Source organism: Labeo rohita, chromosome 9 (assembly GCF_022985175.1).
Source record: "Labeo rohita strain BAU-BD-2019 chromosome 9, IGBB_LRoh.1.0, whole genome shotgun sequence".
NCBI classification, from domain to species: domain Eukaryota; kingdom Metazoa; phylum Chordata; class Actinopteri; order Cypriniformes; family Cyprinidae; genus Labeo; species Labeo rohita.
Window position 1 is genome coordinate 11,578,687 of NC_066877.1, and position 15,232 is coordinate 11,593,918.

At 36.3% G+C, this 15,232-nt stretch overlaps 1 protein-coding gene across 1 annotated transcript in view; it reads right to left on the minus strand.

Moving 5' to 3' along the window:
• Nucleotides 1-15,232, minus strand: part of fam117bb (family with sequence similarity 117 member Bb) — a 59,584-nt gene that overhangs the window by 42,324 nt on the left and 2,028 nt on the right. Inside the window, exon 2 of the mRNA XM_051119347.1 lies at nucleotides 4,963-5,132. Within this exon, the coding sequence (XP_050975304.1) occupies nucleotides 4,963-5,132 (170 nt within the window). The remainder of the gene's footprint in view (nucleotides 1-4,962; nucleotides 5,133-15,232) is intronic.

A 15,232-nucleotide genomic window follows, 5' to 3' on the forward strand; every position in this document is an offset into this window, starting at 1 on the left:
GGAAATGTCCACGAAAAAAAAAAAAAAGTAAAGTCCCCTAAATGTTTAGGGATCAATACCAACACTTTGTGCATGAATGTCAGCTCCAGAAAAAGTAAATATCGAGTTTTAGCACATACGCTAAAAGTAGAAATTTTAACAAGCTATAAAAAATGATCTGTCAGGTATTCTGAGTTAAGACTTCACATTCACACTGGGGACATCAGAGACTTATTTTACATCTTGTAAAACGGGGCATAATTATGGAAGCCCGTTTCCACCATCGAATAAAAAAAAAGGTAATTGCAACTTTTTATCTCATAATCCGGACTCTTTTTTTGCAATTGCAAGTTACAAAGTCAGAATTGCGAGATACAAACTCACAATTCTGACTTTTTTCTCAGAATCGTGTGATATAAACTTGCAATTACGAGTTATAAAGTCAGAATTGCGAGTCAAACTCTCAATTCTGAGATATAAACTCACAATTCTGACTTCTTTTTTTTTTCCCGGAACAGCAAGTTTACTGTATATCTCACAATTGTGATTTTTTTCTCGGAACTGAGAATACCTCACAATTCTGACTTTATAACATGCAATTGCGAGTTGTGAAGTCTGAATTGTGAGATGTAAACCGGCAATTTTTTCGCCTCAAAATTAGGCCTTATAACTTTCAGTTGTCAGTTTATATCTAGCAATTCTAAGAAAAAGGTTAGAATTGCGAGTTTCTATCATGCAATCCTAATAAAAAGTTGCAATAACCTTTTTTTTTAATTATTCATTGGCGGAAACTGGCTTCCATACATAATAGGTCACCTTTAAGGCCAAATATTGCATTGAATTTATGATGCCTCTAACAAGACTTCAAAAATCACTACTTGGAAGTTAGGTTTTAGCAATAATACACTCTTCATGATTTCTATCCCTAAGTCACACTATTTGAAGTATCAATCTTGTGAGCAACTCAAAAGGTGACGTACCGAAGGGTTTGTTCAACTCTACCTATAAGCAAAGGTAATAGCGATTCTAAAGCTTGCCCTAACAAGCACTACTAAAAGTAGTATGACAGTGTATTTCCTCACAAATGCCTCTGTGAGCTTCAAAAATGAGTAGTAACATTTCACCATCAGACACCCGTAGGCTCAGTCCATAACCATGAGAACTGTTGCTACAGTATGTGGTAAAAAAAACATTCCCAATAAAACTTTTCAGAGATTTCATTCCAAAGATCCAACCTCTTCCCCAAGGGTGTGAGCTGATGTAATTTCAGCACTCATTTATCTTAAATGAGGAAGTTTTCAGGTCTAGTTGCTTGAGAACTCTCTTGAGAACAGCTCTGCGTGCGTGTCTGATCAGGTTTCTTTATTATTGTAATTATGATGCGCCGTGGCAGAAGGCTCATGTAGAACTTGTCTCCATTTTCCCCTCCCTTGACTTTCTCAGGGCGTCTGACAAAGCATGAAACATAACCTACAGCACTGGATCTAGCTGCTTCAACACGTGTGCCGTGCAGTCCATAGAAGTACAAAACCGCTAGGTTACGGAACGCACGCTCTGCTGATCCTGCATTGGCCATAAATCTGTTACAGCTGATGTATACAGATTCACACAGAGCGCATTCATGTGTGTGTGTGGCTGCATATTTCTCAGGGAGAGCAGCAAAGGCCTTCATCAAGTGTTGTTGTTTGGTCACTAGGTGTGAGCTCAGCTCCCTGGCAACTGACCCCGCCGTACGGATCCAAGATCTGGTTATTTTGGCGTGATGGTCCAGGGAGAAAAAGCGAGCTCTGCAAATGTCGGCCAAATTCCACATTCGCCTCCAACTCGCCAAGTTCCCTTTGCACTCATTGTGAGACAGGCACACTGCTGACAAAAAGAGCTGGGTGGAGGTCTGGGATCTCCAGAGGAAAAACACACACTCTCACTCACGCATAAGCTCAGGCTTTGATGAGAGAGGGTAAGTGAAGACCCTAGAGAAGCAGGGCGTATAATCTGCGATGCTCTTTCTTATGATGCTGGGATCCTAATGAACACCATGCCTCTGACATCACTTCTTTTTTAATATATGGCTCTTCGCTCATTATATCAGACTCGCATCAAGAACTCATTTGTCAAAATGACAGCAGTAAATAAGAAAAGAATTTTTTGCTGTGCTATTTGTTAACGTTCAGATCTGTATTGGCCCTGTGGTGCTTCTGGAAGAAAAAACAAGCTGGAAAAAACAGGCAGCTCCAGGAAAGAATGCAGCTTGATGGTGGACGGTCTGCCTTTACCAGAAATATGCCGCAGTTTCCTCTCATCTCTCAACAAACCAGGGAGAGGCTTCCTCCTTTTCACTCTCTCTCTTTCTACAGACTATCCTTCCCATGCATAGCAACTTTCACATTATGCTTCCCTTAAATTATAGTTAAATAAATTCTTTTGTAAAGTGCCAAATTAACGTCTGTGTTTAGACCTGTGGAAAAAACAACATTAAAATCTCAGAGTATTAGACGTTATTAACTATTCACAAATGAAGGCGAGAGAGTGCATGTGAGAACACATCTGTGTGGCCAAGAGGTAAAAGAGTGATGGTTTGTTTTGAGAGGTGTTTATTTCGCATTTATCCATTAATAAAGTTTGTATTTATTTTGGTGCAATTACAGCATTATTCTACTGGCAAACTATGACTCCAGCTGAAAACAAGCTGAACGATTGTAATATTAGTTTATTTGACCAGGACTGTGCTAAATTTATCTCGCCTTAAAGGCATAGTTCACCCCAAAATGTAAATTCTGCCATCATTTACTCACCCTCATGTTGTTCCAAACCTGCATGACTTTATTTATTCTGTAGAACATAAAAGAAGATAATTTGAAGAACTGTTTTTGTCTATACAATGATAGTCCATTTTGGCCAAAAACAAGTCCTAATGACTTTCAAAACACTGAAAAAAAAATCTTTTGTGTTTCAGAAACAAGAAAGTCAGACAGGTTTACAATGACATGAGGGTGAGTACATATGACAGATCATTAAGAATCAGTTTTGCACTACAGACCCACAACAATTAGAAACCGATGCTTATTGCATAATGTGTCTACAACAAACTTGGTAAAGTAAGAAAAAAAAACTATTTAGTGAACTAATTTAGTAAAATATTGTGATTTTAATATCTTTTAAAATTTTATTTATTCCTGTGATGCAAAGCTGAGTTTTCAGCATAATTACTCCAGTCTTCAGTGTCACATGATCCTTCAGAAATTATTCTAATATGCTGATTTGCTGTTTAAAAACATTTAATATTATCAATGTTAAAAACACTCGTGTTGCTTAATGTAAAAAAATATATAGAAATATATAGAGGAAAATATAATAATATATAATATTATTTTTCTATAATAAAATATATAGAAAATTTTCTATAATAAAATATATAGAAAAACATTCGTCATAATTTTTGTCAACGTCATTTTTTTTAGACATAAGACAATAACGACTGGAAAGAGATGAACGAAATGACCAAGATGTTCATGTTTTTCTTTCTTCAGTCGTAAAGAAATTATGTTTTTCGAGGAAAACATTTCAGGATTTTTCTCCATATAAATGGACTGATATGGTGCCCTGATTATAAAAATAATACAATTTATATACTTTTTAATGCCAAACGCTCGTCTTGTCTTACTCTGCCTGGACTGTTTTTTTCCGGTTCATGACAGTTAGGGTATGTCGAAAAACTCCCATCTCATGTTCTCCCTCAACTTTAAAATCATCCTATATCGCTGTTTTACCTTTTTTGTTAAGGGTGTTTGATCTTCTTTGCATGTTCACTTTGCAAAGACTGGGCTGGCACTTCTGCAGCGATGATTTTGAAAAGATTTTGGAAGTTGAGGGAGAGAATACGATTTTTTCGACATACCCTAACTGTCTTGAGCCAGAATACACCGAGTTCAGGGAGAGAAAGGCAAGATGAGCGTTTGAGATTAAAAAGTATTTAAGTATTTAAATTGTTTTTGTTTTTTTAATGAAAACAACCGATTGTTTCGCTAGATAAGACCCTTCTTTCTCCGCTGGGATCGTTTACAACCGCATTTGGGATCATTTGAAGCCGCATTTAAACTGCATTTTGGAAGTTCAAAATCAGGGCACCATATCAGTCCATTATATGGAGAAAAATCCTGAAATGTTTTCCTCAGAAAACATAATTTCTTTACGACTGAGGAAAGAAAGACATGAACATTTTGGATGACAAGGGGGTGAGTACATTATCTGTGAATCTTTGATTTGGAAGTGGACTTCTCCTTTAATATCATTAATATTGCCAGGTTATTAGATGTTTTCTTCATGAACAAATAAAGAGTTTGGAAATATTAGAAAAATGCTTAATAAATGCATTACACTCTAACTAAACCCATTAGATTTTAGTTGACTAAAACTAGACTAAGACGAAAACAATTCAGATGACTAAAATATGACTAAATGGTATTTCAGTCCAAAAACTATGACTAAAACTAAATCAAAATTTGCTGTCAAAATTAACACAAATGGATAGAAAGTTCACTTTAATGCACACTTGTTGAATAAAAGTCATTTAAAAACAAATAAGTAATCTCTTTAAAAAAACATATTACCGAACTCAAAGCTTTAAATGGTTGCGCATAACTGATATGGCCTATCCTATTTAATCCAACTGAAGCTGCAAAGTGAATATGCTGACATTCAAAACGTCTGGCTACACGAGACTCAGGTCGACTGTGCCTCACGGGTGCCGAGTGCGCACAAAAGACATGTCTGTGGTGGTTTCATGGGTTTGTGTTTGCACAAAGCAAGTGTTTCTCAGGTGATTCATGCTGGTGGTTTGCAAAACACGCGTCTATGCAAGTAGCTGATGTCGAGGAGGCTGGAGTGGAAAGTTTTCGGAGAGTGAATGGCTGAGTGATGGGAGGTGTGTTTGCGTAAGATGTTGGATAATTTACAACTGGGTAATAACATTTGGTATACACTCACCTGGGTGGATTTGTCCCTCATGCAAGGGGCACAAGGGGCGTGGTTGGCGTCCCGAGGCCAGTGTCCAGACAGGTAAGGGGCCGTGAGCGCGTCCAAAGAAGAGGTGCGACGAATGCTACCGTTATTGCTGGTGGTATACCAAGACCCTGCCACAGGAAGCCTATGTTTGTCTGCAAGACAGCCAGAAAACGCAGAGGAGATAAAGAGGGGAAGGAAGGATGGGGAGGGGAAGACAGGGGTCGAATGAGAGATAGATTGAACGGAGAATAAAACAGATGGGAGGGAAACAGAAGAAGAACATACGTTAGAGGCTGCGTGTTACTAACGCAATACGTCACCACAGTAAGTGCTCAGAGACGCTCATCGAGCGTGTGGCCGTGTGTGTGAGATTACACCAGCTTGAGTGTAAATGTCTGCTGGGCTGGTGGTGATGAATACTAAAACCCAGCAGATTGAGACAGAATTAGTCTGGTGTCCAGTAGCTCTTTTAATAAAACTAAAGCTGATTAACTGCTCGACTAGCGTGGAGGAAGCAGCCCGCGTGTCTTGACCTACATTTAGTGTGTCTCCACAAGTAATTGCCCCCTTCACTATTCTCTCGGCTCTCTTTTTCTAGCACACAATCGATGGCTTTCTCTCTCTCTCAGTCTTGTGAGTCTTTTAAAGACTACTCTTTTATGTAAATCCACACCATTGAATACACGGCGCAGACGTACAGTAAAAAAGTGTGGCCTGCTGTTTTGTACCCTTTGAAGAGATGACGTCTGCGAGGGATTTTACACAGGAAGTTGAGCCTGTGTGCCTTTCAGCTTTTTAAGAAAGTCCCATTTTCTTTTGCTGCATAGGTGACATCAGTCTTTCTGTGTGTGTACTGTATGTGTGTGTTGTATCCAGAGAAGCAAATCAGAAGGGAACAATTAAATTTGTTTGCCTCCAACAGTCCAATGGGAACGTGTAAAACACTCACCTCAGTAATAAAACAACTACTACTCTTCGCTGCTGGGTGGGTCTTCTGCTATTTTAAGACAAACTATAGCAAACTCCAGTCTTACAAAAAGCAGAACTGGGATCTTGCATTACATTTTGTAATAATAGTGCTGGCTTAAACGTGAGAGAGGATCTGAAGAGGAGGAACCTGTAGGAGGAATTTTGGGGGAAGTCATGCGAGAAGAAGACTAGCAGGAATTGGCTACATAGCTCAAGTTGCAATCTCCCCATGGTATGCTTGTGCTCACTAGGAACATAAGTGCATGTGCAAGGCATCAAAACAACCCTCAATGTAATGTGAACGGTAAGGCTTCTAGCTAACTCAAGCTCAAATTGACAGATTCATGAATTTTGAAATGCAAATCTGTGTCAGAACACAATTCATAAAGCAAAATGAAAATACGCTGCATTCTCAGTGTTGCCACAGGGGGCGCTCTAGTGAGTCTTAGCATACACAGATGTCTGCAACAGTATGTTTTCTCTTAGTAAGTTTTCTTTCTCCATATGTATATATCTTGCTACCTCAATAACAGTTAACAGATATCAGTACTGATTTTTTATAACTGAAAATGTACTTAATACATATATTAATAATGATGATTTGGTGTTAAAATCAGTTGTGCAGTTTAAAGGATTAGTTCACTCAAGAACTAAAATTTCCTGATGATTTAGTGGCCTCCATGTCATCAAAGATGTTCATGTCTTTCCTTCTTCAGTCGAAAAGAAATTAAAATTTCTGAGGAAAACGTTCTAGGATTTTTCTCCATATAGTGGACTTCAATGGGGATCAACGGGTTGAAGGTCTAAAGTGCAGTTTCAATACAGCTTCAAAAGGCTCTACATGATCCCAGCCAAGGAATAAGGGTCTTATCTTGCAAAACAATTGGTCACTTTCTAAAAAAAATAAAAATGTATATACTTTTTAACCACAAATGCTTATCTTGCACTACCTCGACTTCATTGTTTACGTAGCTACATTGGAAACCTCATGCGTGACGTAGGCAGAAATACAGACCCAGTGTTTACAAAGCGAACGTGCAAAGATAGTCAAACACCAAAAAAAAGGTAAAACAACAATGTCAGAAGAGAAAATGAGATACCTTACCTTCTTGAACTGAAGACAAAATAACTATACAACGTGTGACTTTTCTAATGTGTTTATGTAATGCATGAAGTCGAAGACACGCATCGCAGAGCTAGTGCAAGATGAGCAATTGTAGTTAAAAAGTATATAAATTTGTATTTTTTTAGAAAACAACTGATCGTTTCACTAGATAAGACCATTATTCCTCAACTGGGATCATGTAGAGCCCTTTGACCTTCAACCCTTTGCTCCATTATATGGAGAAAAATCCTGGAATATTTTCCTCAAAAACCTTAATTTCTTTCCGACTGAAGAAAGAATGAAAGAAAGAAAGAAAGAAAAAAAAAAAAAAAAAAAAAAAAAAAGAAAGACATGAACATGTTGGATATCATGAGGGCAAGTAAATTATCAGGGAATTTTAATTCAGGAGTAAATGAATCCTTTAATGTTTTTGTGGAAACTGTGATACATTATTAAGGATTATTTGAATTTAAAAGTTCGAATGAACAACGTTATTTGAACTAGACATCTTGTAACACTAAAAATGTCTTTCCTGTCACTTTTAATCAATTTATCGCATCCTTGCTGAATAAAAGCACTCATTTCTTTAAACAAAAATTTGAAAGGAATACAACTAGAAAATGTAAATATTGGGCAAAAATATCAATAATCTTATATATGGGTCAGTCTGTGTTAAAGAAGAAGTCCACTTCCAGAACAACAATTGACAGATAATGTACTCACCCCCCTTGTCATCCAAAATGTTCATGTCTTTCTTTCTTCAGTTGTAAAGAAATTGTTTTTTGAGAAAAACATTTCAGCATTTTTTTCCATATAATGGACTGATATGGTGCCCCGAGTCTGAACTTCCAAAATGCAGTTTTAAATGCGGCTTCAAACGATCCCAAATGCAGTTGTAAACAATCCCAGTGGAGGAAGAAGGGTCTTATCTAGCAAAACAATCAGTTATTTTAATAAAAATAATAAAATTTCTATACTTTTTAATGTCAAACGCTCGTCTTGTCTTCCTCTTCCCAGCCTTTGTTTTTTCCAGTTCATGACAGTTACGGTACGTCAAAACACTCCCATCTCATGTTCTCCCTCAACTTCAAAATCGTCCTATATCGCTGTTTTACCTTTTTTGTTAAGGGTGTTTGATCTTCTTTGCATGTTCACTTTGCAAAGACTAGGTCAGTACTTCTGCAGCAATGTAGGACGATTTTGAAATGATTTTTGAAGTTGACGGAGAAAATACGATTGAGTTTTTCTGTCTTGAGTCAGAATACAAAGAGTTCAGGGAGAGCAAGTTAAGACGAGCATTTGAGATTAAAAAGTATTTAAATTGGTTTTTTTTTTTAATGAAAACAACCGATCATTTCGCTAGATAAGACCCTTCTTTCTCGGCTGGGATCATTTACAACCGCATTTGGGATCGTTTGAAGCCACATTTAAACTGCATTTTGGAAGTTCAAAATCGGGGCACCATATCAGTCCATTATATGAAGAAAAATCCTGAAATGTTTTTCTCAAAAAACAATTTCTTTACGACTGAAGAAAGAAAGACATGAACATTTTGGATGAGTACATTATATGTGAATCTTTGTTTGAGAAATGGACTTCTCCTTTAATATCATTTTAGGTTAACTGGCATAGACATTAAACTCCTTCGAGTACCGAGGTTTCACAGTAATGCAGGAATGCATGGCAAGTATGCACAACGGGACCACACGCTTGCAATGCATTTGCCAAACATTCACATCTGTGTTTGCGTTCTTGCGTAGTGTTTGTTTCTGGCCTAACTGCGCACTGATCCACACCTAAATGACTGACAAAGCTTTATGTATGTCTGTGTGTATATATACACTATACAATTGCATACACATACATGCATGCACACAAACAAGCATGCTGCACAAAGGACAGACTATTACACGTGATGTTATCTCATCTCTGATAGGCTCATCTGAGAGATGCTATGATGCCCTACAGAGCAATGAATTCTCTTATCACCCTTGTCTATGCACAGTAGGTTCTTGTGTTGTGTCTATCCTGCATCTCACTCAGCAGATCCGGCACACATGCTGATTATGCACACAGCAGCCCGTTAGCTGCGTCCTTGAGAAGTCTGTACTCTTGACTTTTGTCTCCTAAATCGAGTGAATTTGACGAGACCAAAACAATAATAACGTCACAGCAATTCATCAACAGTACCATGAATACGTCTACGGTTCAATCAGCACAGATATAGATCATCTTCTCAGAAGCATCTCAACTCACAAGATATGATCCAAAGCACCCTTGACCTCATACTTCTGATAAATGAACAAACAAAGCATCTAAATCATAAAAAATGCACAGGAGACTTGCATTTGATTTAATCAACCACCCAACAACCACCACAATCAGTTAGTGACACAATGGTCAACTAAAACTCAACTATATCAGTTTTTACGCTAGAAAATGGCTGTTTAAATGCTACAAGTAGCACAAATGGACCAACCCAAGCAGAAGGATAGGCCTGCAGCTGAAGAGGGTGTATTAGTGACCTGACTCCTAATGGTGTTCTTTGTGAGGACAGAGAGATCAGCCTGGTCTCGTCCCGGCCTGCCTGTACCATCCCTCTCTGTAAAGACTGGGGGTGTGACCCGTTAAACCCCCATCTAAGAGCACAAGAGCAACATCCTCATGGAGATCTTCAAAAGCGACGCTGCACTGCTTATGAGCAATAGCATAGTTTGATCCTAAGAACAATGAAGTGAAACATTGAGGTACACATTTAAAGAAAAACACCTGGACACTGTAAAAAGGATACGGGTTAGTTTGTCAATGAACGCAACAACAGTTGCAAGACAAGCCTCTCTCTGAGAAGTTCCTCTACACATGCAGATGGACGTGTTTGGCTATTGCATCATGGCTCACATTGCATTTTTGAAACAACCTGCGCCATACGTGAGCATTACGTTTTTAGGATGACATGTCAGGTTTCCGCCATAATTCCTCTTAATAATCATAAGACATTGTAATTCCACTTATAAAACATGGCTTTTAAATGTGCATTTTCATTAGCCTTATATTTGCCTTTAGATTACCTTTTCTATCATAGTACTATCATTAAAGGATTAGTCCACCCAAAAATGAAAATTCTGTCATTAATTACTCACCCTCATGTTGTTCCAAACCCATAAGACTTCTTGTTCTTTTTTAAAACACAAATGAAGATACTTTAATATACCTGATTTTTGTCCCTCTACTAAAAGTCCATTACACAAAATAATGACATTTCAAAAAGTTAATAAAAAAAGATATATGAATTAGGCAGTGTAAGTGTAAGTCTTTTTAAAGGGACAGTTCACCTAAAAATGAAAATTCTTTCATTAATTACTCACCCTTATGTCGTTCCAAAACCCGTAAGACCTTTGTTCATCTTCAGAACACAAATTAAGATATTTCTGATGACATCCAATGCAACAACCACATACCAAGGCCCAAAAAGATAGTAAGGACATTGTTAGTTGCGTAGTGGCATTGTAGTTGCAGTGCTGTCTATACAGGGTCAGAAAGCTCTTGGATTTCATCAAAAATACCTTAATTTGTGTTCTGAAGATGAACAAAGGTCTTACGGGTTTGGAAAGACATAAGGTGATAAGGTAATGAAAGAATTTTCTTTTTTGTGTGAACTGTCCCTTTAAGAGTCATGCACAGTGTTTCAAGGTCTTTTACAATGTCTTTATAAACTTTCTGGAGCATCCAAGTTTTGGTAAAATGGACTTTCAATGGAGGTAAAGAAACCTCTCAGATTTAAATAAAAATACATTAATTCGTGTTTCAAACATGTGTTTAAAGCAACATGAGGGTGAGTAAATGATGACAGAATTTTCTTTTTGGGTAAAGTTATTTAAAAATAAGAATTTATTAACGCTGTTAAATGTAATATTTAGCAAAGGTCATAAATATCAGTTTTTTTTATACTGTACATGATTTGTTGTAACGCTTAAAATCACATACGGCAACTAACTTATTAAAATTATACATAATTTTAATATCAGCTAATTTTTGTTTTTGTCAATAAATAAAAATTATTATCGTATTACTGCTATCAGCCAGATTCTTAATATCCCTTGTCCTAAGTGAACATTTCTTAAAGAGGTCATATGATGCAATTTCATGTTTTCCTTTGTCTTTGGAGTGTTACAAGCTGTTCGTGCATATATAAGATCTGTAAAGTAGCAAATAACCCAAATAGATATTTTTTATAAAAGTTAAGACTCAGCCACGCCTTCCTAAAACGCCTCATTTAAACACGCCCCCAAATGTCTATGTCACATTGTGGGAAGGTTTGCATAACACTGCCCAAAATGTATACGCAAAGAAAGAAGGCATAACTTTTATTGTAGTATTTTTGCAGCCGCCATGTTGTGGAGACGCAGTTTGTTTCATTGCGAAAGCGAAAATACTTTGTTTGGTCTTCCAAATGAGTACACAACTAGAAATCAGTGGTTAAGTTATATTTACAACACTGTGAACAGAACAGCGCAAATATTCAAGTATGTGCAGCGCATTTTACGGAGGACTGTTTCCTGAACCTGGGAGAATAACCTACAATGCCAGCTGTGCATCGACTGTTCAAAGTGGGGTAATTCCAACTTTGCAAAGACAGTCTGGCACAGTTCTGACTCACAGCCTGTAAGTACATTTTCATATTTAAAGAATTTGCTACTCACTATGATCACAAATGCAGACATGGTGTTATGTTTACACAAAGCAACACAATGCAAAAAAGACAGTATGTGTCATTATGATCAGTAATTATGTCCTCACTGGATGCATCAAATGCCTCATTTATAATGGGTTTTGTTGTTTTTGTCTCATCGTGTCGGGACACATCATGGTAACGGGCGTAACATTTCCATTACTCGCTTGAGGTTTTCAGCCAATCACAATGCACTGGATAGCTGACTAATCACAGCACACTGCGCTTTTCAGAATGATGAGCTTTGTAAAAATCAACGCATTTCAGAAAAGGGGCAGAGAGGAGCAACAATAATGTACAGTATACGGAAGATGATATGTTTTTTAACCTCAAACCGTGTAAACACATTGCATTACAGCAAATACACAAAATAACGTTCTTTTTATCAACACCAACTGACCCCTTTAAAATGCATCTGATCAGGATCAAGTGAACCTGCACGCTTATCAGAATCTGATTAATCGGACAAATTGTTCAATCAAACTTGATTAGCGTCTAGTAGTGAGTTGAGAAAATATATGCCAAGTTCTGTCATGAAACTACATGGCACACAGTCGTTAATGCAAACTGATGATATTAACAGCATTAAACTACTTGGCGAAAGCTGATTGGTTCATGTTGCGTACGTAGCAAATGAGCTTCCTGCTTTACATTTATATTTCTCTGAAAACCCTCCACCTCCCCAGCTCCACCTGTATAGATCTGCTACGGTTTAAATACTCACAGCACCGTATCTGCATATGTATTAGCAGTAGCAAGTTCCTGTACTTGCTTTCCAGCAGTAGCAATAATCTACTACAACAGCAGCAGCAATTCATCAGCGTCGCAGGTCTCTTCCACCAAGACCAAATACATTAACACTGTCATATCTATTACCATACTAAAAATCTTCCAAAAGTTGATAAAAATAGTTATGCACATGGCTAGACAAGATATCTCAGATCTTTTTTTCCAATTTCCTCCATCCCTGTTCTGTCCCTTTCGTGTGCTTCGGCTTTCATGGGATCTTAGGCAAGTCTGGTGATCTGGAAAATTACTGGACATACCAGAGCGGAGTGTTTTCAGTAGGATACAGTGAACAGGGGAGGCATGGCTCAGGAGACTAAAAACAGCAATCACAAGGGCATTCCAACAGGCGTATGAATTTCTGACCCAAAGTGAAATGTGGACCCGAGATCAATTTTCCTCTTGTTCAGACAGATCATGTCATTTTTGGACTAACACAGAAACATAACCGAGACATACACATGACCTCAGAGTCTGTCTGAGGACGCTCCAAGAGAATCATGGGTAATTTACTAAAACAATGAGGGCTGGGTCCTGGCCAAGACACAAAGGATGACACTCCCAACCTAACAACCACTACCTTTGACTATTTGTGTCTTTTTAAAGACAGATAACCTCATGATCAGTGGCTGCTGACATTTCAACCAGCAATTACTTTACAACTTATAGGGCTGGTGTCAAAAAAAATCCTTGTGCGTTTGACACGATTTGTGAGTGCGAAGATTCTGTGCCTGACTGACTGAATCAATGCAAGTAAATAGCGGAAAAAATGTGTAAATGTGTTTCCTTTATCCTCCTTTTTGGGAAATTGCGTTTTCTGAATATATGTGGTGCCGGTCACAATGCCAGCTTAAATAGTAACAGTAACCGAAAAGCACCAACACTTGCTGGCAGACTGATCACAAAATGAACCTTTGAAAGTCAAATGGCCAAACCAGCGACTGGCCAACAAAAATTTACATTCTTACCAGTCAGCAACAGAGAAAAGCCTCTGATGACGGCCACCTCAAACCACTGCGGCCAGACCGGCCCTCTCTCAGCACGGCTCCCCACAAGCTATTTTATGAATGAGACATTTTTTGAAATACTCTGCAGCGAACACCAATGATTTCTGATATGAAGCTTAACATATCACTAGTTAGTTATACAGTCGGATACATAATGAAGCTTCAAGTATAGGCTACATATAGTCAAACATATGGAGACAACCATCCAAAAAATATAGAGAGACAAATATCCAAAACCTAATATCCTTTTGTATTTCAGCTTATTAAATGAAGCCTGGATTCTACCAGCTTCATAAGGGTGCATCCTGGGATGCTTTGTGAAGTTTCTATGTATGCTGGACACGTACTGGCTGCTTTGGCTTCATTATCCAGTTTTACTCATTCATTTAATTGTGTGTCACTGGCACCATATATTTGTCAACAAATTAACCTTTAGTTCATAAGAAACATATTTAGCTGAATGGGCTATACATGTGCCCATAATGTTTTTTAATGGCCTCTTAAAAGTTGAGTAAAAACTAAAGTGTTATGTTCACCATTTATTATATGCCCCCAGCAGCTAATACGTGCATTTTTATTTCAGGAGTTCTCAAACAGGAGCCTAGGGACAACTATAGTGTCTTAGAAAATGTCAAAGGGTGCCACAAGATAAATTTTGAAAAGTTTGCATTTAATTTTGATTTATTTCAAATTCAGAATGTTTTAATACATAAAAATTGAATTATACAGAATTAAGTACATTATTTTTATTATTATTATTTTATTAAATATTTATTCATATTAACTTTATGTATTAAAATAGAGATTATGTAATACTACATAAATGAAAAATTAAATGAAATATGACAGATTAATAAAATTGATTTTTTATTTAATTTGTATGGGTTAAATACAAATTATTTTAATGTATAATAATAAAATGAGTTACGGAGGATCAATTAAAATGATTTTTTTTTGATTATGTATAAAAATAATGTAACAGAATTACATTGTTCAATAACTTGTTTTCAGAAAATTTATTGTGGTTGACTGATTTAAAATATTAATTTAAAAATGAAATAAAATTATTTTAATATAAAAAATGATGTAACTGAATTAAATTGTTGAAAATAATTGGTAATTATGTTTGATTCATTAAAAATATATCCCACTTTGTGTTAAAATAGTTTAAAAATAAGCTGATTTGTCATAACTGACAATTTGTATGGGTTAAATCATTATTTTAATGTATACAAATAAAATGAATTGCGAAGGAGGAATTAAAATGATTTTTTTTTAATGTAAAAAGACAAAAACATAACATAATAAAAAACATAACATATATTTTTAACACAATTTGTAGGGGTTAAATAAAAATTATTTTAATATTAAAACAATAAAATTAATTTTTATTATTTTTTATTTTTAAATTTTTTATGTAAAAAAACAACAAAAACAAAAAAAAACAATGACATTAAATGTAATTTTTCAACAACTTTTTGTTTTCAGAAAATGAATGTTTGATTAATTCATTGTTTGATTAATTTAAAATATCTCCAGTTTGTGATAAAATATTTTGAAAATAAGCAGGTTTGGCATAATTAACAATGTGCATGGGTTAAATATATATATATATATATATATATATATATAATTAAAATGAATTAAAATGATTGA